Genomic DNA, 22,414 nt, shown 5'->3' with positions numbered 1-22,414 from the left:
TATGGACGCTTCAAACCACTATTGTTGTGTAGTTGTTGTGCAAAACAATAGGGCTCAACCGGGATTTGAACCCGGGACCTCTCGCACCCAAAGCGAGAATCATACCCCTAGACCATTGAGCCGACAGAAACAATAGAAAAGACGTGATTTCAACGCTTGGCAGAGCCCTCAATTTCGTTCGATTTAGCGTCGTTATGATATCGTCTTTAAATATTGCGTATCATATTTCTACAATACTACAATACAAACCATCAATGGAAATACATTTTCCCTTTTTTGTCATTTTTTATTCTGTACTACGTGCACCGAACCGATGAAACTAAGCGATTGAATTTAAAGATAGTACTGCTGGTTGGCTGTTTTGGCTGGTTTGCATTGAACAGCAGAAAAGATACAATAATTGTACTACGTACGGCGAAAATTTTTCCTTTTCCTCATGCAATGTCGATGAGCGATACGAGAAGCATGGATGAAGGATCATCCGGAGTCTATCGTCAATGCGTAGTAGTAAGTCATCGAAAAAGTAGAAACTTCAATTTGGGTGCAAATAATCACGAAACCCTTCTACGGAGAGCAATGCGTTTGGGTGCCTTCTCAATTGATTGAATGTCTTGTCTGTTGTTGTTTCATTTCTCAATCTCGCACAGGTCGGTACGGAACCCACGATTCTTCATCCGACGCCTGACAATCTTCATTGGGCCTCCAGGGATCTAACCATACAGGTATGTAGCCTTTCTGCCATTCTGTTAAGCATCCGAACTGATGTAAACTTTGTCCTTTTTTTGTCTCGCTAGCTACTGCCCTCGCACTACACCACCGGGCAGCTGATACTGCGGTGTTTGGCAGAGGTCGGTACCATCTACTCGGAGGTTTCCCAAGCACCGCTAGAATCGAGCCGCAAGGAACCAATACCGGAGCGAGGTAAGTGGGGAGTTGTGTTTTTAATGTAATAATTAGGATATTTGACAAGCTCCTGTTGCCCTGTTACTGTGATATCGACGAACCGCCATCGTGAGAAGGTTGAGCACCGGGGTGACAAAGGTGCCAACATGTTTGATAATTGAATTGTTTCATTAATCACCGATGCTATCAATAGCTCCGGTCGGTCAGGGCACCATGCACCATGCATCACCAACATCCGGGCATCCCGGGGTCCCGGACCCTGGCGCTCATTTGGGAACATCGACGAAACACAAACAATCGGTGGCGCCCCGGCTGTGGCGTCGGCAGGTCTGGCAGATCAAACTGTCAACAATCGAAATGATAATCAACTGGCGAGCGTAATGAATTATGCAGCTGCATTAGTCGCCACGTACGTGTTTAGTGATGCAGAAACAGTACCGGCACCATTTCGCCGATACGCATCATCCCCGAAACCGTGCATCTTCCCTGTGATTGAAGGCAATTGGTGCATGATGGAGCTAATTGTCAAGTACGGTGGCCGGGTTGAGCAAATAATCAATTAAAAATGGTGTTTTGCGTGATGAAAGCAGACAGAATGGACAGACGGTTCACAGTTCGTCAGCTATCTAACAGTAGGAAATATGTTGCATTCAAGTAACAATAACCAATTTTATAACTTCTTCTGAATTTAAGAGATAATTTAACTATCCGTAAATTGTTCAACAAATTTGCTCTCAAACACTTGGAAGAAAAGTTCATTTATTATTCAGTTCTGCACCAAATATCTCCGTTGTGACCCCGTTTGAAAAAGTTTAATAATATTCAAATAAGCTATGAACCTTTTTCTTCCACGACTAAATTTATTACCAACACGCTTTTGTTGCTACAAATTGTGTGGTTATCGATTGTCACTTTTTCGGCGTACGTTAGGTCCTTGAATATCCTGCCACCAAAATATTCTGAAAACTCCGTCCATCCATTGCCCATGGAATTTATTCACCGTTTATATTGAATCCCCTTCATTTCTTATGCAAATCTCTCTGACACTCACTCATTAAAATCCTTTCAATTACCTGACTAAACATCGATAAGACACCAGGTTAAAAATTAGAATTAATAACACGGATTGTTAAAAACTCTCTCTCTCTCACGAATCACTTAACCAACAATCGAACGCTGACTCCCTATTCGCCAATCGATTCCATCTGTAATCGGCAACATAAACAAGATTATCTCTCTCTCTCTCTCTCTCTCTCTCTCTCTCTCTCTCTCTCTTTCTCTCGTGTTATCCTCTTTTGAGATGGAAGCACGGTGATCGGATCCCCTGGCGAGACAAAACAGCTAATCTGTTATCATAGTTGCTACGACAACATCCGGAGCAGAAGTTGAAGCACTGTTGGTGAAGGGCGGTGAAAAACACTCAACCCAAACACCCTAAACACTGTTGATGATGTTGATGACGATGATGATCGGTCTTGTCGGTCACAATTCGGTGACAAAGTTGGCCCACAACCGAGGCATCATCACCAACCGACGCGTCTTCTGTTCGGTCCCGTCGCCAGGTCTCCGGCCAATCGTTCGGTCCGGTTGCCTTTCGCAACTCCTTCCATCCGAAACCTCTTTCCCCCCTCGCCACCCTCGTGAATTTAGGGACCAGGGAAATCGTGCATCGTCCCTTGGTTGGGGTAGGACCGAAAGTTTATTTATTGCAAAACTTCCAACACTGCAAAACCGTGTCATTCGGTTGGAAAATATGCTTACCGTTGGCCACTGACAGCGGGAAAGTGTGGGAGGGTCACATTCACATTCATCCACTTCCAGGAGGCTGCTGCTTCTCCTCGTTGTTCTTCTTCTTCTTCTTCGGGTCCCGGAAGGTTTTTTATTACACACTGTTTTTTGCCGCATCATTTTACATTTCCATCTATCCGACGCATTCCCTCTTGCTGCTGCTGTTGCTGCTGCTGCAGACCATTTTGCTGTTGACCGATCGGTCGTAACCGTGTGGCCGATGGTGGCGTGTTTTTACAGTTTGTCATGTTGCTTCCCAGTTTCCGGTCCTTCGCCTTGCTGATAAACTATCTACAGCGTTTGCACTGAGGAGCGATGTCGAGAGAGAGGGAGAGAAATAGACAGAGAGAACATACTCGGACTCTGGGATGATGTAAAAGTTCACCTGAGCTAAGCCCCCTATAATAGGACAACTTCTGTCGACCTGGCGCTACACAGCAGTCCACCGCCATTCTGTGGTGCACCGTGGTGGCGATTTGCGAGAGCTCGAACAGTCAGGTCAGGAACGAGGAAGAGACAGAGAACAGTGTTTGCGGTGCGACTGAATGCTCTTCAGGTGCTCCAAACGAAAAGCATCCATTTGAAGCGCACGGATCTCTGCCTCGTTTTTTTTTGTGAATCACTGACCCACTCTGCGATGTACCGTGTCCCCTGTCTCTGTTTGTGGGTGGAGGATGGTTTATATGTTGCCTTCGGCACACAATCATTCTCTCTCTCTCTCTCTCTCTCTCTCTCTCCATCGCTTGAAACCTTTTATTCAGCTTTTCCGCTCTCCGCGACTTAGGAAGAGAAACCAAAAAACAAAAAAATTAAAAACCCACCACCCACCCGTTCTCCACCCCACGAAAAGCCCTGTGCCACCGTTAAACGCCCCAAGGGAACTGGGACATGAAATTTCCATCACCAGCGGACCGACCGGCGACCGGTCAAGCGTCAGTGATGGGCGCGGAGAAGCTGAAAGGATCTAATGATGACATTGAATGGCCGGCTGTAGTGGCCCCCAAAACCAAAAAAAACCAGTCGCACCACCCTCGCTGGAAGGAGCGGTCATAAAAAAGCCGCCGGGAAAGGGCCCACCACCTTCCCCCTCGACCTCCTCGTCGACTAACAGAGTTGTTTTGAGAGTGAGCGACTGCTGCTGCTGCCGCTTTTTGCCAAAGGGGACGCACTTGAAACAAACATAAAACATAGAAACGATACCGCCAAGAGGAAATAAAAAGAAAGCTACCTTCGCAAGAATATGCTCCACCCCGTCCAACCGTTCAACAGCGAGGAAAATTGTCTTGAACCAACCTTTGGCTCCATCCGTGGACCGTGGTGTACCTTTTCGGTCGCCTGGGACACTCGGTTTGCTCTTTCTTTTTTCTTTATTTTCGGTAGTTAGCCTCCATCACATCCCTCCAACCGACAAATACACTCAAACTCCTCTACAGTCTTTGGCCGTGGGCCGTGGGATTGCTAGCTAGCTGATCCTCTCATTTGAATGGCCTCCGGGAAAAGGGTCACTCTCATGATTGAGGCCAACCAGAGCAGGTGGGTGGTGTGGGAGAGGGGTTGGTGAGGTTGAAAGTGAAATTAAGGAGACTTGAAACGGACCGCGAACCACGAGACACAAGGCAGAACGAACGCGAACGAACAAACGAACGAACCGCTTTGCACTGTGCCAGGGGATCGCTAAGGTGTTCTCCGGACACTCATCGCCCGGACCCGGACCCGGCCCAGGACACCCGGTAAACGGTTGTCAAAAGTTACCAGAAGATCTGAGTTAAGGAAGCAGGAAAGATTAGATGCAAATAAATGGTTGCAAGTGGCACATTATTACTGTTTTTCGGAGGGGGCTGGTTTCGTTTCGTTCTCCTGAACGAAGGGCCTTTAAATGCCATCACATCCAAAGCGGAGCCCTCAAAATATTGGCGACATGCTCAGCTTCGTAGCTTCGTAACAAACAGCTGCTTGACGACCGTGGCAACTGGTGCCATGCCAAACCGGTGTCCAAGGTGAAAAGGCGAGGCGAAAGGAACTGTCCTTATCCGCTTAATCGAGACCTGATGGCTCGTCCGGATGCGAGAATGCTTATCCCTCAATGGAACCTACACCACAATTGGCCGATTAAAGCTACCACACTCAAGTGCCTTGTGCTCACCGCACGGGGGCTAGTTGGAGAAGAAGTCTTTAATTAAAAGCGAACGAACGAAGCAAATAAGCGAACGAGGCTCGAGAAGGCTCTCAGAAACAAATTAATCCGTTGCGTCGTTTGTGGGTGGTCTGTTCGCCGACTGCACCCAACACCACCCCCACCACTCCGGCCTGACACGCCCGGCCACGGCCACGCTTGACAGCTAATTTGAGCTGGCAAGACACCGAGCGTCCAGTGTGTCCGCTTGATCGAAAAGCGGAATGAAACGTAAACAACGGATCGACCGAGACCGACCACCGGAGGCGCACCATTAGTGCCGGGTTGGAATGGGGACTGTTGGGGATGTATTTTCCTCGCTCCGTTTTTCTTGTTCTTTTCTGTGTTCCGTTTTGTTCCTTGTATTTATTTATTTTCGTCCGATTTCCATTCGCCTCACACCAAAAGCAGCGGACTCACGGTAAATATGGTGAAGTGATGGTGACCACCGCTGGACGACCGCTGGAAGAACGACAAGAACAACGTCGTCGTGGTTGACGTGGTAGTGCGAACCAGGGGAAAATGGGGTCACATCAACTTCCCTGCTGGGTGCCACGTCCCGTACCATGGACTTGAGCTAGTCTTGACATACAAGACACCCGCCGGTACGGAGCAAATCGAGCATAACATCGACGCACAAGACCGGACATCACCGTCGCCCGACGGATGTCCATGCCCGATTCGCCGCATGGTCGCTTCGGTCGCTCCGGTGATGGTCAAATCGTGGTGTCGACCGATTTGTTGCCTCCTGGGTGAATCGAAACGATAACTACAAAGCAGAACATTCCGGTGAGCTAGGTGTGAAGATGCCGTTTGTGCGAAAAATTGATTGTATCACTGGGAAATGGAAAATTTATAAGGTCCCATCTTGAGGTAGAAAGAAACCCCCCCGGGGAAAAATGGGGTGAATAGGATTGCTGATGGAAATGTCATGAGCATAAAAAGGGAATGGTCACCAGCAGAGAGCTAAATCGCTACGCAATTTGACTACTACGGCGTTGAAGCGTTTGGAAGGTCGCACTTTGACTCCATTTTCGTTGATGCTTTAGAAGAATTTGCGTGAGATAGTGACATCACAGTGCGACCTTGGGCAGGTGTCATCCAAGTAAATTCAACTCACAGCAGTATCTGGTCCATCAACCTGCATAACAGCTGCTTTGCGATCTGTTAGTACCACACGGTTGCTGCACTTGTCAGCTGAGATAAAGGCTTTCGTTCCGTCGCATTTCACTTTCTACGTGAGTTCCGTTGGAAATGCTTTGTCGGATCCAAATGATGGTATTCCAAATAAACATAAACGAATGCTCTCGTTTGCAACCTGAAAGACAGACAGAAGATAGAAATTCTTGTGCAATAAACATTTGGAATTAAATAAAATCACTCATTTTGATTACGATTTCAATGACATTAAAGTGATACTAATAAACGTTTTACAGCTCTTTCTCATCTCACGGTCAGTTGAAGGTTCAAAAAGGGGCCCAAAAAGGGCACCAAGCGAGCACAAAAAAATAAAAATGAATCTTTTCATTTCATTGCCCAAATGAAAAGCCTTTACACTATTTTCCTCTTAGAGTACACTAGTACACTGTAGCGCAAAGTTGATTTTCTTCTATCCGCCTCTTTTTGTGCTTCCTTCATCCAGACAGCAGCGAAACGGTACAGACGAGCCCAAGCACATGCATCTAGAAAATGAAAAAAAAAATCCAAATTAGACAGTAACGCTCGTGTAACGCTATGCAAACCGATGAACGCGTTTCACATTCACGAAGCATACGCAGCACATTTCTCAGAAACTCCCGTTAAGAGCATTTCTGCAAAGCAAGCTGTGACTACAAATGTCAATGATGAGCTTTGACCTATGACTTATCGCCTGATAAATCAGGGCTCAAGTGGTCGCCAAAAAGCCTAGACGGTTACGCTAGGAACAGCCATCAGTTTCCCCTTACAGCACTGCGTGAATCGTATAGTACCGCGTTTCATGAGAATGGAGCTATTTGGACTGTTCCACGTAGAGATATACGAATAATCGGCACTGCGGTCTAATTTAGTAATGTAACAATTTAAAATACTAGAAATTACATCATAGCTAAAAACGGCCAGACGGTTTTTCGATTTCGACGACTTTGGATTACTGAGAAGTAATTTCTTCCTAATACTTAACTACATCTATTTAATCGAACAACTAAAACAAAATCCTGTTTCCCATTAAAAGTTCAAGTGAAACAATGTGGCTTATCATTCGCTTTAGCGTTAATAGGTATTCATTTTACTGTGCCTTATATGATGTTCAATGTTTCGTTCTCTAGCAAGCTTATTTCTTATTACAATGAAATTATGTTGAATCGTTTGTTGCAAATCTCTAATTATTTGCTTCAGAACCCGCAAAGTTGGAACAACATACCAGCAATATGTTTCATCCCACTATCTACACTGCCTTTTTTTCTGTGTACATCAATTCGCAATTGTCTCTATTGCCCAAGGAAGGCGTACTGCTCGTATTTAAAATTCTTTTCAGTTGAAAAGTTATTTTTATGAAGCACCTCTGTTGGAATACTCCTTAAACAATAGACAACCCAATTGAGCAACAATCTCCTTAAACTAATGCTCCGCATGCTTCAAATTGTACTCTGTTCCCTACTCTTTGCAGTAGCTGTAGCAAACCTAAACAACTTCAACAGATAATTACATTTCTAAAGCACCATCCTGTTAATTACCATTACAGTTCTCTCTCTCTCTACATCTCTCTCTCGATTCTTCTTTACCTCTTGGGACCTTTGGCTAACTGTTGTTACTGCGACAAAACTCTCGCCCCCAAAACACATGCCTTTGCCCCATGCCACAACACACTCGAACTCGAATACACCATGCGCATCAGAAAGACAAACTTTCGCCATCAAACGTTCTGCTTCGGTCACTTTCCGTTCCCACGCCAAGGTACAGGCGGGGGACCCATTTATGTAAAAAAAAAACACACAAAACACACACTTCTGCTCACCACAAGTTTCACATTCAAATCAACTACGAGCAACTTTGGGCCACCTCGGTGACCACTTGGGTAACAGTTTGCCTCCCGCGGTTGTGCAAATCGGTCTTGTTCGGTTACTTTTGTTTCCAAATCACTCCGATGCGACAGACAATGTTTCGCAATATTTGCTATCCCACGCTACTATCAACCTCATTCCTCGGCATCTTCACCGTTATCGAACCATCTTCGTCACACCGTCCGGTGGTGTCGCTCAAGTCCATTACGGAAAAGTAAACCCTAAGTCGAAGAGAGAGAGAGAGAGAGAGAGAGAGAGAGAGAAGCACAAAGAAAGCAACCAACTTCAGCCACACCGTGGTCCGCAGTGTCGCGGCGGTTGTTCCACGGCGTGAAACCACAAACAAACTGACTGTCATATGACGACGATGCTGCTCATCCTGGCGCCAAAATCACGAACAGAAAAAAAGGCAGACAGCAAGCGCACAGCACACAGAGCAAAAAAAAGAAAAGGAGAAGAGTCAAAAAGTCAGTGACAGTGTGTCTCGACAACCGGTGTGAGGTTCGCGCGAAAGTGCTCCTTGAATCGGAAGCCCAAGAAGCAAAGTTCGCAAAATTAATTTAAAGTTCAAATAGCTTACGTGCCGAAAGTTTGGGTAGCGCGATATAAATTTGATTAGGTCGCCCGGGAGATCGCCCACACTCAGCCACCTCCTCGCTGTCCGATCAGGCAGCAAGGCAGACAGTTCCTCTGGCCATTTGCCGCCAGCTCCACCATACGAAACGGTTTCCCGTGAACGGTTTCGTACGAGGGGGTTTTTTGTTTTTGCTTTCTTTTGTTTTTATTTAGCTTTCCAATGGTTTCGCTGTTCCGCCTTCCTGGGGCACTTCCGGCAGATAATGGGACACCCGGCGGAATGCTATTTCGGATACACACGCTTCCCGTCCATTTGTGCTTGCATGACACTTACGCCAAAGGGGGAGGGGGGGTCCGACACCGTTGTTGGTAACACCGAAACCGATTGACTGAGTAAATTGTTTTTTAGTCACTACCACAACCGCTGGCCCCTGGCCGGTTTCCGGACACGAAAGTGAGTCAACAACAATCACAAGCGACCAAACAGTGACAGAACAGACGGTCGGTCGTCCCTCAGACAAACAAACATGACAATGCGATCCTCGTCGTTGCGGTCGGTCGCTTCTAGAGGTGAAGCTGATGCTGGCCATACGCGATGGGCACACACTGGGCGCCGCCTGCCCGTATGTGTGCTCCGTGTCGGAAACCATCGGCGGTGCCATCGACACCATCGACAAATTTGTCCAAAAAGTTTTAAAATGGGTTCCAGTGCTCTAGGGCAGCCGGGGAAGGGGGTAGTGGGGGCAAGTTTGGAATTTGTTTTCCCAACCAAAGTTTTCCGTTTCGGATCCATTCCGGATCTCCTTGGGCACCGCAAGCCTCACCGTTCTGTTGACTTTTAATATTCCGAAAATGTGTTGCAAATGACACTGGCCGCGTCGCCACGGTTGCTCGACCGGGAAGCACCCGATGGAGCGTCATATCCTTCCAGGGCGGTACGTGCCACTAACGTGCCGAAGGCTAACAGACATTAATGGACAGTGCGGTGGATGGACGGAGTCCATTGCGGAGTGTTGCAGTGGCATGCGTTTTCGTATGTTTCGTCCGGGATTTCGTTGTTTTTTTTTGTGGGATTTTCAAATTACTTTCAAATTTCTCTGGAGCAATGCGAACGGAATGCGGAAAGGTTCGTCTGAATCTTTTTTGTACCCTCCTTTGTCTCTAAAACAAAGCGTCAGCACACGGGACCAATGGTACGGTACCTGTTGTCGCTGCATGTTTACAGAAGGTTGCGCGGCGTCGATGGAATTAGATGCTAAACATGACATCCACAAACCCCCGGAGGGATGCTTCTATCATCCGTTGAACAACAATTAGCGTGTTTAGGTATCGGGCGGACACAAACAGCACAAATTACCTCAACGACGACGGTGACACCGATACCATAGCGACGTTGCCACGGATCGTTAGTGCAGACGCTGTGATCTCGTGCACATCCAGCAAATCCCCTCTTCTCATCTCTCTTCTTTGCCCTCTCTCTCTCTCTGTGTACCACAATCTCCACAAGTTGGAGTCACTCCACCTTTAACGCTCGATCTGGTTCCAGTGTTTTGCACAAAATTCGAAAATCCTAACCCACCAGACTCACCGGAAAAAGGGGACCGATAAGATCGTTGCCGAAACGAAACGAAACGAAAGGAAAACAACAAGCTTCTGGTTCTCTGGTAACGCAGCCACTCTCGATGTCTCGATGCGCCACGATGCCAAAGTTTATAGCAAAACGGCGAAGCAAACCACGAATAAGCCAATAACAACAACAACAACAACAACAGTCATACCAGGCCAGGCCAAGTCAGGTCAGGACAGGACAGAAGGGAGGGCTGCCGTCGTGCTAGCAACCGATGCCAACCGATACTGGGACCTGCATTCCGTTCAAACAATCTCAACAAACAAACACCCATCGCACACGCTCACAGCGAGAACAGGGCACCAGAAGAGAAACATACCAGGGATACCCGATTCGTATGTTTGTGTGTGTTCAACCAATAAGGCAACCCACCCGGCGGCTTCTTTCCTGCGGTTTTTGGTCTGTTTCGGGTGAAACTTTTCTTCAGCACAGGCGACGGTGCGCCTGGTACAGTCGAAGCGATTCCATTGCAAAGATCTCTAGTCCTCCCGTTGCCGTAAGCGAGCGCTCCTAGCACGTACGTGGGTGCGGGGCGTTCACCAGGGCCGGGTATCGAAAGGAACTTAGATTGGATACGATTGCAACCGAGCCGCAAGAGATGAAGTGAGAGGCAACGTGGCAACGACGTCGAAGACGACCTGGTGGACGACCGACGCCGCGGTGGGTGTAAAACAATAGGGACCCGGGATCCCGTCCTCGATTGTCGTGATCTGAATCACATACGACTCTTGCCAAGTGGAATAATGCGAACGAGCGAACGTGAACATGTGCTGGGGAGGGGGGAGGGGGGGGGGTTGAGGGTTGATCTGTCGCACGTCTCCGATGCTCAGCCCAGTGACGATGACTTTGGGACGAGCGATTTTCGTTTCCTTTTTTTTCTGCTTCCTTTTTTTGCTTTGTTTCCATGTTTTCTGAGTCTATAGCATCCAAATGATGTACCCGAGGGAGGGGCAGGCATCTTGGCATCCACCCTCCTCCTTGTATCCAACGAACCAGACCGCTTGATGACGGTTTTTGTCTTTTGTGCTGCCTGCTCGTGCTTTCTTCAATCTATTTCGCTGCTCATAGCCGGCCCGTCGCGATGGCTCGCTACTTCATATGCATACGGAATTACGCAAACACAGACAGACACGTGCACACATACAAAGCTACCGTGGGAGTCATGTGCTGCCATCGGGCATTGTTGTTATGAGTATTATTTGTAAAACTTACCCTTTTTACTGCAGAGAAAAACCTACTCCGGCATCGAGTGGAGTGGTGTGGTGTGGAGTGGTGTGGTTGTTGTGTCTTTTCGCAGCCACTCGATGAGTCAATGTACGATGCTGCCACTGCCGCTGATTGGCAGTACGCAAGTTCGAGTAAATATGGCAAATTTACTCAACACAAACACACATGCGGTTCAATCTGGCACCATCACGACCCCGTACGTTACCTAGTTCAAGGGGAATGAAATGAAGCGAAGCAAAAGTGGTTAGTGGAACGGAGAGAAGAGATTCTCGGAGTGATGCACGGTGCCTTACGTTATTGATCAACAAGAAATGTCAACATTTTGCCTTGGTTTTGCTGCTTGAGCGTGCACAGAGCGTGCTACTAGTAGTATTTGGACCTGTTGTTAGTACAGAATAGTTGCAAATAGTAGTAACTAGCTACTAGCTTACATGCATAGTGCAAATTCTATCGCAACATCATGTAAAATCCAGCAAAATTCTTTGCGAAGCGTTAGCCACCATGCGCCTCCATTGATGATGTACCGTGCGCCTCCATCAAGCTTGCCACCACGATGGAAACTCGATATCACGAAGCGAGTTCCTCTGCAATCCATAGTTTATTTTTGCTTTCTCTTCAATCGATGCTATCGAACTGATCGTGATGTAAAAATAATACCTCTTCTTCCCTAGAAAGGTTCATTTGTTAAAAGGAACTGTAAGCATCCATCTCCTCGTTCATATCGCAGTACAATCCGATTGGCTCTGAGTGCACGTCGGAGCCGGTTCCTTTTGAACCCCCGGAGCATGCTGAGTGGGCACACAATGGGCCTTTCAGCTTGCAAAGAATTAATCTCCTCTCGACGCTCGACCAACCGGAGCGGGAGGATGGACCGAGGAAGGCATGGGCCGGATGTAGCCAGCATCCTATTCACTTCCCTTCTTAAACTCTCCATGGAATGCCGGCACAGTGATAAGGTAGCGGTGCATCAGCAGGCTACAGCAAATGCTAAATCTTACGGGGAATTAGAACATGCACAATGCACGCTCCTTCATTCATGAGCATCCGCCACTTAAGTGCGTTTTCATTTTCCAACCAATCAACTTACCGCATCGCAATCTACCTCATTCAGGGGGGCCCAGCCATTGCCCCTTTCAGCCCGTTCTGGGCCGCCTAATGCGCATTCGATCAGACGACTTTCCGATTAAACTCTGCTGCAATGGGAGTGCTCTGTTCGGAGTACGAGTGGAACGTGTTTCGGTTTACATTTCAACACTCTGGAACTGGTGGCTCAAACCATTAGTGACTCCCAACTCATTACGTAGCCGCTCCAACGCACCACCACCACCACCACCACCACCCTCTTTGCGCGATAATAACAGTTTCAATTTTGAAACATTTAATTAACGCTCAGGTAAGCGGATTCGTTTCGGTTTGCAGTTCGGTTGCCAAATAGTATACCTTTCGCCACCTGCCAATCCTTTGTGTGGTGCATCGCCCTACGCTTAGATTCTAGTTTTCAACCCCAAATGGTCACGGGAGAACAGCGGGGGGGGGGGGGGGGTAAAACAATGCCGGTTACCGGTAGGGTGGGCCTTTTTGGGCAGCCATTGTAACGCCCCTAATAAATATTCTCGTTACACGCGGCGCACATGCCACTGCGGTGCAGTAAATGCGTTTTCCTGCTGCTACTGCTGTTGGTCGAGCACCGTTCATCGAGCCTGTCATGCCAGACAGTTGCTCTGATTCCCCGGCCACCTAATGAGTCCTTTGGGAGTCCAGAGCGTAGAGCTGGAGAATGGTTCTCATTGCTCCATTTGCTGTACTTTACACTTCCCTCTGAGGCGGTCTTGCTGGAACTTGTACAGCAACAGCACATTGTGCAGGATGTGTAACCGGTTCCTGTGCCTCGGGAGGCTGCGCTAGTGTCACCTCACACTTCCGAGTTTCCCCCGCATTCCGAGAGCTCATTCAAACATAATTAGAACTATTCCGATGATGAGCAATAAATTGTTCCTGTTAACTTTAATTAAACGGCACCATTATCCAGTGCACTGGCACAGTCCTCTGTCGGACATGGTCGCTGTACAGGAGAATGCATGTATCACTCCATCAGGACGCCTGCTGTTACAACAATCTGTATCAACTGTATCACGCAGTAAGGTGTCAAACGGGGGCCACTACTCTACCCGCTATTATTACACTCGAATGTCCTTCGTTCCAAGTGATTCACATCATCCGTACGTAAGCAATCGTCACTTAATCGCCGTACGACATCGGTTGGCTCCAGTGAATGGCACTAAGGCCCAGACTGAATGTCTTTCACCAAACAAGAGAGAACACGAGTGCCATGGATAGCTCACTTACACACTGCCACTGCTTCGGTAGGATTTAAATTAACATATCAAATGTCAGCCACTGATAGACAACGACGCGCGACTCCATCCCGGCGGTAAAGTAAGAGGCTTATCTTTGCCCATTCCTTCCACGGTGAGCGCAAGCGAACGGGAAGCACACCGAGAAGCAATGGCCTTCGCATGTCATTAACGCTGCTTCTGCTGCTTGCATCGTGGCTGGCGCGAAAGAAAACCCCCCGGGGGGATTGGGGACCCCAGGTAGTCCTGCTTAACGGTGAATGAGAAGTTCGAGTAGAGTGAGGTAATAGATTTAATTATCGTTAACACTTCTTAGCGCTTAACTCACTACCTTCGGAGCTGCTTATCCCTTTTAACAGACGATCCGCTCCCATCGTACCGTCGGTGCGCATTGCCTGCACGCTCTCGGTACACTTGTTGCATCCGGTCCATCCCGCGGCCTCCGCCAACTCGGCCAGCTTGGTGCTTGTGTTTTGTTTGTCTTACAAGAGTCCGTACGCTCCGTTGCCGGTGCAACGACGACGACGACGACGACGATGGTACTGGACCGTTGTTAGTTATTGAAAATGAATTGGATTAACGCTTGGCTGAGCAGGATTATAAATCACTTCCGCTTTGTTGAACAGCGGAACAACACACTCTACACTTTACGCTCCAGCTCGCTCCAGGTATCCAGGTTCGGTAACCGGGCCGGCTTTGTCTTGCGTCGGCCAAGAAGCAGATCCAGCGAAACTGGACGGACCAGACAACAACAACAATACCAACTACAACCATTACACTATGTAGCATTAGCTTCAGCAGCAGTTTTAATTAAATTTTAGTAATCGTACTGCGGTCGGGGATAACAGTGTCGTTCCCTGGTGTGCACCCCATATCGGTGTTCCCCCATTGCCCTACACCCTATGGAGGCTATGGGCGAGAACCGGAAGAAAACCGGAAATTGAGTCGGGTCGGGACAGAGTGCCCGTGGTCACTATTCGCCTTGCTAGAGGCGATTCCCGGAAAGGAAAGGAGCATACTTAGCACAACTTTGGATAAAATTATCCATCCGAAAACGGACGCACCAGAGTGCAGGCTGCACTGCGTCCCGAGGCACGATCAACGCACTTCCTGTTCGTGAGTTTGAGTTGTTGAGCCGAACAAACAAAGTTACTGTTTCGGTTCCGGTGAGGAAGCGCATCGCACCGTGGATTTGCTTCAGCGCGTTAGGTGGACTGCCATTATTAAATTGCTTCGAGTTTTCCCTGATGCGGTCAGATTAGCTGGCTCTTGCTTGTTTTCCGTTTGGTGAGCTTTCATCAAAATTGTTACGTTTGAATAGAGTTACATCTGCTCAATTACATATTTTTAGACCAACCTCGGTTCCCCGCGTGTTTGATGATCGGTGAAACGTTGAAAGCACAAACTTTCGAGCGTGTGGTCCGCCGAAAAGCTAATAAGTGATTCGATTTAGAGCCGCCAAAAATCCTGCCAATGCCAATCATTCTGCCACTTGCTGGACCGCACCAACGCAATCCGTCAGTACCACCGAGTTCTCAGTTTTCCCCGCAAAAAGCAAGGTCTAGTCTCTCGCCAGGAACGTTCTGGGATGCGAAACGCTGGGTCCGAAACGCTTCATCAGTGTTACCCAACCCGTGGACCCACCACCCACGTGATTGATAGTGATCATTATGCTTTTTAATAGCAGATAGACAAGCAGATTCCTCAAACAAACTCGTAAGCCACGGGCAGATACGATGTTTTTGTGTATGTCCGCCGCCTCTTTCGCCTCCAGTTATTTCGCACGCTCGGTAGAATTTGAAAGTTTCCACTTGCTCTCACTCTCTCTTTCTTGTTCCTTTTCGGACGTTTTTTGTGGCATGGCGTGTGTCTTGATGCACACGAACGTTCGCGTGCAGTGCAGTTGGGTAACTTTTTCCTTTGCGCGCGCGACCAAACTAAACTTTTTGGCCATTTTTGCACCATAGCGCTCCCCGGCGACGAGTGGCCGCACGGATGGTGTGCACCGTCTGGACACCTTTCGGCATCAGTATACGCAAAGCGCAAAAACAAAGCAAAAACGGACCAACGGGAAAAAGGGGGAAATGGAAATCTGTAGCTCGCAGCGTAAAAAATAACGGTCAATTAAATTTAATTAAAGATGCTTTCGCCCCGGAAGATTAACTTGATTTTATGGGTTTAATATTAACTTAGGACGATGGTGCTCGGCTTTTTCTGTTGGAGAAAGATTCCGCTTGCTGCCCCTTCAGACCTACTCCATAATGGCTGGGTGTAGCCCTCCGACCATCGATTTGCACCATTCCAGGGATGAGAGTGAGACGAGGCGAAACGGGGCGTGCGAACAAATGACCCCGGACGGTCGGTCGGTCGGTCGGTTCGGGCCCGAGTGTAGTCATCCGCAACGAGTATCCCTTCCATTAATAAGGCTAAATATCGCGTAACCTCGTTGCGTTTTGTGGCGCAAGTGCGAGCGCTTGCCGCTCCTCCCGAACCATCGCCGTAAATACGCAATCGACGGAGCGTTTTTGGCATTTTTGGCACGGAACGATGAGGAATTTATCGATAACATTGGATGAAGTGTTTGCAGTTTGTTCGAGTGGGTGCCGGAGAACATTTGCTACTTTTGTTAACCCCTGGAACGGCTTTTTGCGGCTCAACGAACCCTCTCCCTCTCTGCTTTGTTAATGATAAGCTTCGTTACGCTTTCATGTCCGAACTCATTACATGATGTTATGCTAGGGATTTACTGTGTTGGAAGCTTATTGAAAAGGACCTCAAAACATTTATATGCAACAGCTGTTTAAATATGTTGGTTCTCAAAAAGCAGTGGGATTTGAAGTTGTTTCACACAGTGCATCGATTAATTGACCTGTTTGCGCTTCACTTAATAAAGGGATTAACATCTCCATTTGGCATAGATACAGTCATTAGAACACCGAGGGCGGTTTCATATGCGTACACCTGGTATAAAACAGATATTTTAGAGCAAGTGGTGAAACTTAGCTTGGAAAGATTATATGGGGACGACAATTATGTGTTCCAGCAAGATAGAGCACCCTCGGAAGAGCGATTTTGGTTCAAAACTTCAAACATTGACAATTTAAACGACCGTGTCAAGTGCGTTGGGCTTGAGAAGCGATTGAAGCTCGAGGTGGGAGCAGAATAATGTCGAATCATATTTTTCAGTTGATAACTATAAGACTCCTTGTAAAAAAACTCCGATTTTTAAAAAAAGGTCCACCCTTTAAGGGGGGACTTCGGTATTTTCGAGCAAAAAAAGGCCCGTTTTTAACGATTTTTTGTGACGTAACCATTCAACTGTATTTTTACAAGTAAATGACATAACAATCTACAACTTTTGAAGAATATTTGGTATTGTTTTGAGCAACATTCATTGAAAAATTAATCCATGCCATCAAATTTAGGCAGTCGTGTCTTCGAAAAGATACTTTTTCTGGTGCCCATCCTAGTTGCGTGACGGGTCATCAGAAAAATATAAATCGTCCCTCCTTAAGGGGGGCTTCGGTAATCTCTTACCAAAAACAGGATCATTTTTGACGATTTTTTGTGACGTAACCATTCAACTTTATCCTTTCAAATCAATGGCATATTCAACTACAACTTTTGAAGATTATTTAGTTCCATTTTGGGGAAGATTTAATAAAAACTTCATCCGTGGCATCAAAATCAATCAGTCAAGTATTTGAAAAGATACTTTTTCCTATGCCGATCGTAGCTACGTGAATCATCAGAAAAATACAATTCAATATTCTTAATATAGAATACAAGGTTGTCCAGGTAACCCCGTTGAGTTTTTGTTGATTTTTTTTATTTTTGGCAGATTTTTGATGTTGGAAAAGTGATGCTTTTTGTCATTTTGCCTAAAAACACGATTTTTAAAGATTTGCTAAAACAAAAGTATCAACAATTTTCATGAAGTCTCGACAGGCCTACCTGGCAAAGAGTGTACAGATTATGTGTTAAAAATTTCGCGGATATTAAAAAAACCTATAACTTTGTCAGTTTTGCTTCGATTGATCCAAAACATTTACACAATGTTCTTGAAAGGATCAACATTCACAGAAAAATGTTAAAAATATGTGTCACAAAACAAAATTAAATACCGAAGCCTCCCCTTATGAAAATATATATATATGGATGATGTTGTATGAGAATATTTCAGACACGATGTAGATAAAATGTAGAAGTAGTGCTTGACCCCTATACAGCGACACCTTTATAGAGGTGTTCTGGTGGAAAAACTTTTTCCATAAAAAACAAAGCAACTGTGAAACTTTATGCAACGATTCTCTATTAGTGGGTGAACATTGGTCGTTCCAACAGTTTAGAAATAACCAATAACTGCTCCTCTGTCGTCTTGCTACATCGTATCGATCGCACATAGTCGCAAACATTCGCCAGCCCGGGCGAAGAACGTATAGTAAATGCTGAGTTCTACTAACGGTAAATCGGAGGAACAAATTTCCTGCGGCTACGACCGGAGCGTGTGCTTAAGTACTGCACCCAGCCTGGTTTCATATTTCGCCAAGGGAATTCGCCCTCGGCGAGTGCGGCTCATTACGGGTTAGTGATGACCATTTCAAAGCACGAATTGAACGACGATGGTACGTAACATATTGCCGGCAGACGGGCAACAATGAGCTCAACACTCAACAGACAGATATTCTCAGGGGCCCATTCGATACTAATAATTCCCCGTGGAACTGTCCACCGGTACCACAAACACAATTCGCGACTCCTCGGGACTCACATTCATCGTACAACTGCTAGACGCAGACGCCGCAAGGCCACACCAAAGTCGTACGCCAAAGTTAGTATCGTTTAACAAGATTTACCAAGTTTAGCATAAAATTATTGTACTAATCTTCCGGGATTTATGGCGATTTGTTGGTAATGGTCGCTGAATCATTCCACCGCCAAACCAAGGCGGACGGATGTGTAGAAGGGACCAGCCGCTCCCCAACTTCCACCCCCTGATAGACGGCACCAGAGCTAGAAGGCCTGGGATGTGGTTGTTTGCAACCAAACCAACGACCGCCAATGGGAAAACTGTTTTCCTGCCTCCGCTCCCTGCATCTCTTGGGCTTGTCCGAGCTTAACGAGCCTTGGGAGGGGGATGGGGAGTACAGATGGGTGGGTTGGGGAGGAAAAAGGGCTAAAACTATTTGTGGGTGGGAACGAGCGCAAAATTTATTACCATCGGAATGTGGTAAATGTGGCCTAATGCGGCTGGCTATGCGAACGAAGAGGGAAAAGGTGCCGAGTTGATGGGTTGGCCGTCGAGGAACGGTACCGGCACCGTGATGGTGAAGTAATTGAGACAACAAGAGAACTTTTGTGGCATTCCTGATTTCCTCAAAGAGACTGCGGACTGTGTGACTGGGGATGGCCTCCTCGGGGGAGGCGCACGGTAGGAAAGAATGTTTCTGGCGCACCTTTAAGCGGCGTCTCGTCGGCGAATAGACATGAAAGCTGGAAAGGCTTTAGTGAGGTTTCAGGTTTATTAATATTCATTTATTGCACGTTATTTATGCCATGCCATGGCTGCTTTGCGATCTTTCAACCTTCACAAAACAATTATTCCGCTCGTCTAGCTTTTAAACGAACTGGAGCTGCTCAACGAGAGCGAGCTTCATTTGGGTGTCAAAAGTTCGAAAGAAAAGGTTAATCGCAGTGTCTGCAAAGTTCCGTGAAGTCTTCTTTGAGTCGCTCCGCCTGGTATGCAAGCATCTTGCTGTTCCCCAATCGCTTTGGTAGCTCGCTTAACAACGTTTGATGACGATGAAGGCCCAATAGAAAATGATGGTTCTTTTGAAATTGAAACTCGATCATGAATTGACTATGATTATGATATTAAATTGATTTCAATTACAAACATAAGCGTGAATGTCATAAGACATTGTAAAACGATTCTTTTCCATTCTATATTGCCATTAAGGGGGCTGACTTTATTTCGTGTAAAAAAATGGCTCATTTTTCATGATTTTGTGTGAAGAAATCATTCGATTTTTTTTATCTAAATGTTATATTAAACTTTATTACAAAATTTCAAGAATTGTACTTTTGGTTGTACTTTTGGGGAAGATTTGTTAAAGATTGTGGTTCTTCATCCATGGCATCAAATACGATTTAGCCAAGAATAAAAAGAGACTTACATCATTGTTTTCAAAAAGCATCATCACTTTGCCTGTTTTAATTAAAAAAATCCAAAACAGTTACACAATAGTTTTGAAAGGATCAGCATTTGTGAAAAAAATGCGAAAAATAAATTAAGTTGAAAGAAATAAAATACATTTACCCCACCTTGAATTCGCAACTATTATTCGTCCACAACATTGCCAAAAACTTTGAGTGAGTTAGATAGAATGCCTTTGACGTGATGTTGTAATTTGCCTAATTAATTTAGTTGAAATAAAACAGGACACTTAAAATGCGGAGAGTATCGAGTTATGCTGCTCACCACCACATTCCATCACACTAGCGCTAATTGACCGCTGATGCTGGCCCAATTTCATTACTAAGAGTGCGTACGTTGTGTGCGACGGTAGCCGCTTACAAACTGACACAAAGCGATCGACGCAACACAACCATTGGACGACAAAATAGCCGATACTCCTTCCATTGGTAGCAGGGCTCGCACTTTACTAAAAAAATCATTCTAATTCCCCTCGCGATCTGCCATTGTGCTGCGACAGACGACCGGACAAAGAGGAGGTTCAAACTGAATCTACATTTAATTAAATCAAATATCCATTCAGGCAACATCGAACGTTTCATTGTCACAGTGCAATGCCACGAGAAACTAATGCAGCCCGTACTTTGCGCTCTTTTGCCATTGCAGTTACATCACCGAACGGTGCATCCCGGACCGGATACAGTGAAGCCCAGTCCCGCCATCTGCTGCTGCTGCTGCTTCTCCTGTTGCTGTCCACCGTCAGTGCCGGGATGCTGCCTGCACTGGGAGTAATAAACTCATTCCGATCCGCCTGGTTGCCGATGCGATAGCTTTCACCGATGCACCAGCGAGCAGACCCCGTAACTAGTCCTCGGGCATGCCAACCACGAGACAGGGATGCCATTCTGCGTTGCATTACAAACTGCACCACCATCATCATCCGGGCTGGCAAGCATCGCGCGCACGGTGTAATCTATGCCACTGAAAACATCGAATGGAATGCAGAAAAAGCAAAGCATGTACAACCAGGGAGGGAAAACTAGAGACAAATAGAAGCAAGCAACCGGAATTAAATCACACCACGAATGCGAAGGGAAGTTATGCGGATACGTGAATGAGGAGAATCAAAGAGGGACGGAAAACAGCATAGAACGTCGGTGGCACCATCGGCCAGGTAGAGTTTTGTTTAGAAAGAATAGTAAGTAATGCGAAATGAGATTAAAGGGAAAATAGCTGTATCTACAATCTAGCGTCTGTTTTGCAAGCGTGTGTATGTGTGTATGTTTGTGTATTATTCGTATACAACAGTACGTACGTGCATGAGTGTCCGGTATGCGTGAATGAGTTCGGATCGTGCATGGCTGCCCTTTAGCAAAGTATAAAAGCATGCCGGGAAGTGGAGTAGCCAGTAAGGGAGCAGCTAAACGAGGCTGTAGTTTGTATTAGTGTAAGCGAACGGAGCACCATAAATGAGTGAATAGCCCGGGAATCGGTCTCGGACATTCCGGTCCGCGAGCGACTAACAGGAAAAACCGCGGAATGTTTTGATAGAGCCAGGTGAAGCAGATAATTAGTAAATTTATAATAAAAAAAAGATCTCTCATAAAAAGAATCCGCGACCGCCACAACAATGGCTTCTGGCCGAGATGCAGTCCCTGTGGCCGCAGTGGCAGCAATTAATGGAAATCCATGATTTTTGTGCGAAGCATTAATGTGAATAATTAGCCGTTGGTAGGGTGAACCAGAAAACCAGCAACATGCAGCTAAGTAAGAGTGAGAATTAAAAAGAAAACCGGACACTTCGTACCAGCAGCAGCAGCAGCATCCAAGAATCAAGCAACCGGCGGTGTAATGGCTGGTATTAGCCAGGAAAAGCACAGGAAAAGCTCTCTCACAACGTATTACTTCATTTACCAGGCCAGCGGTGAGGGTGCCAAGAGAATGGTGTCGCAGGAAAGCGCAAGCATAATTAGTCGTACCGTAAATGCTGTAACGAGCGAGCCCGTTAGTGCTAAGCAGTGGAAACAACAAACAAAAAAACCCAAAAAACTTGATGTTCTTTGTCGGTGTAGTAGTGTGGCAGAGATTTCGATTCGCCATCGCCATCGCTCTCGGTTGTTACGACGCGGACGAGGGGGGCGAACAGCAACAACGGGGCGCAGGAAAAAGGATGATTGTAAATAGTTCAGCCCACTAACCTTCAGCTCACCCCTTGTCACGCGCATGTCGATCGTCAGTTGATGTCAGTCAATGGCGCACTGGCGATGGAAAGGATATATATATATAGATTAATAAACGAAAGAAGTGTATCGAGGCGCTAACGCTTTCATATGATTTGTCCTCCATTGTTTCTCCTTGACAACACTAATACTACAACTGAAATGTGTCGTATCGGACAGAGATTGTTAATTATTTAAATGTGAAACCAATTATTCAAAATTGAATCGACATTAGCCAATCGTTTAGTACAGCATAACAGCCTAAATACTGTATTGTTAATTTAAACACAAGTACAAACTTCGCTGCTGA

At 46.4% G+C, this 22,414-nt stretch overlaps 1 protein-coding gene and 1 non-coding gene across 2 annotated transcripts in view; one reads left to right on the top strand and one right to left on the bottom strand.

Annotated features, from left to right (window-relative positions):
- The window catches only part of LOC126574330 (uncharacterized), a 120,425-nt gene extending 98,229 nt beyond the window's left edge, over positions 1–22,196 (top strand). The window contains exons 6-8 of the mRNA XM_050234473.1: positions 648–722; positions 795–921; positions 20,552–22,196. Coding sequence (XP_050090430.1) covers positions 648–722; positions 795–921; positions 20,552–20,715 — 366 coding nt within the window. The 3' untranslated portion in view covers positions 20,716–22,196. The remainder of the gene's footprint in view (positions 1–647; positions 723–794; positions 922–20,551) is intronic.
- Positions 51–122, bottom strand: Trnap-ugg (transfer RNA proline (anticodon UGG)). The gene has a single exon. It is a non-coding gene; the product is annotated as a tRNA-Pro (tRNA).
- Positions 22,197–22,414: the final 218 nt, after the last annotated feature.

This window comes from Anopheles aquasalis, chromosome 2 (genome assembly GCF_943734665.1).
Source record: "Anopheles aquasalis chromosome 2, idAnoAquaMG_Q_19, whole genome shotgun sequence".
NCBI lineage: Eukaryota > Metazoa > Arthropoda > Insecta > Diptera > Culicidae > Anopheles > Anopheles aquasalis.
The sequence above is the reverse complement of the archived record's forward strand: the minus strand, read 5'-3'. Positions and strand labels throughout refer to the sequence as shown.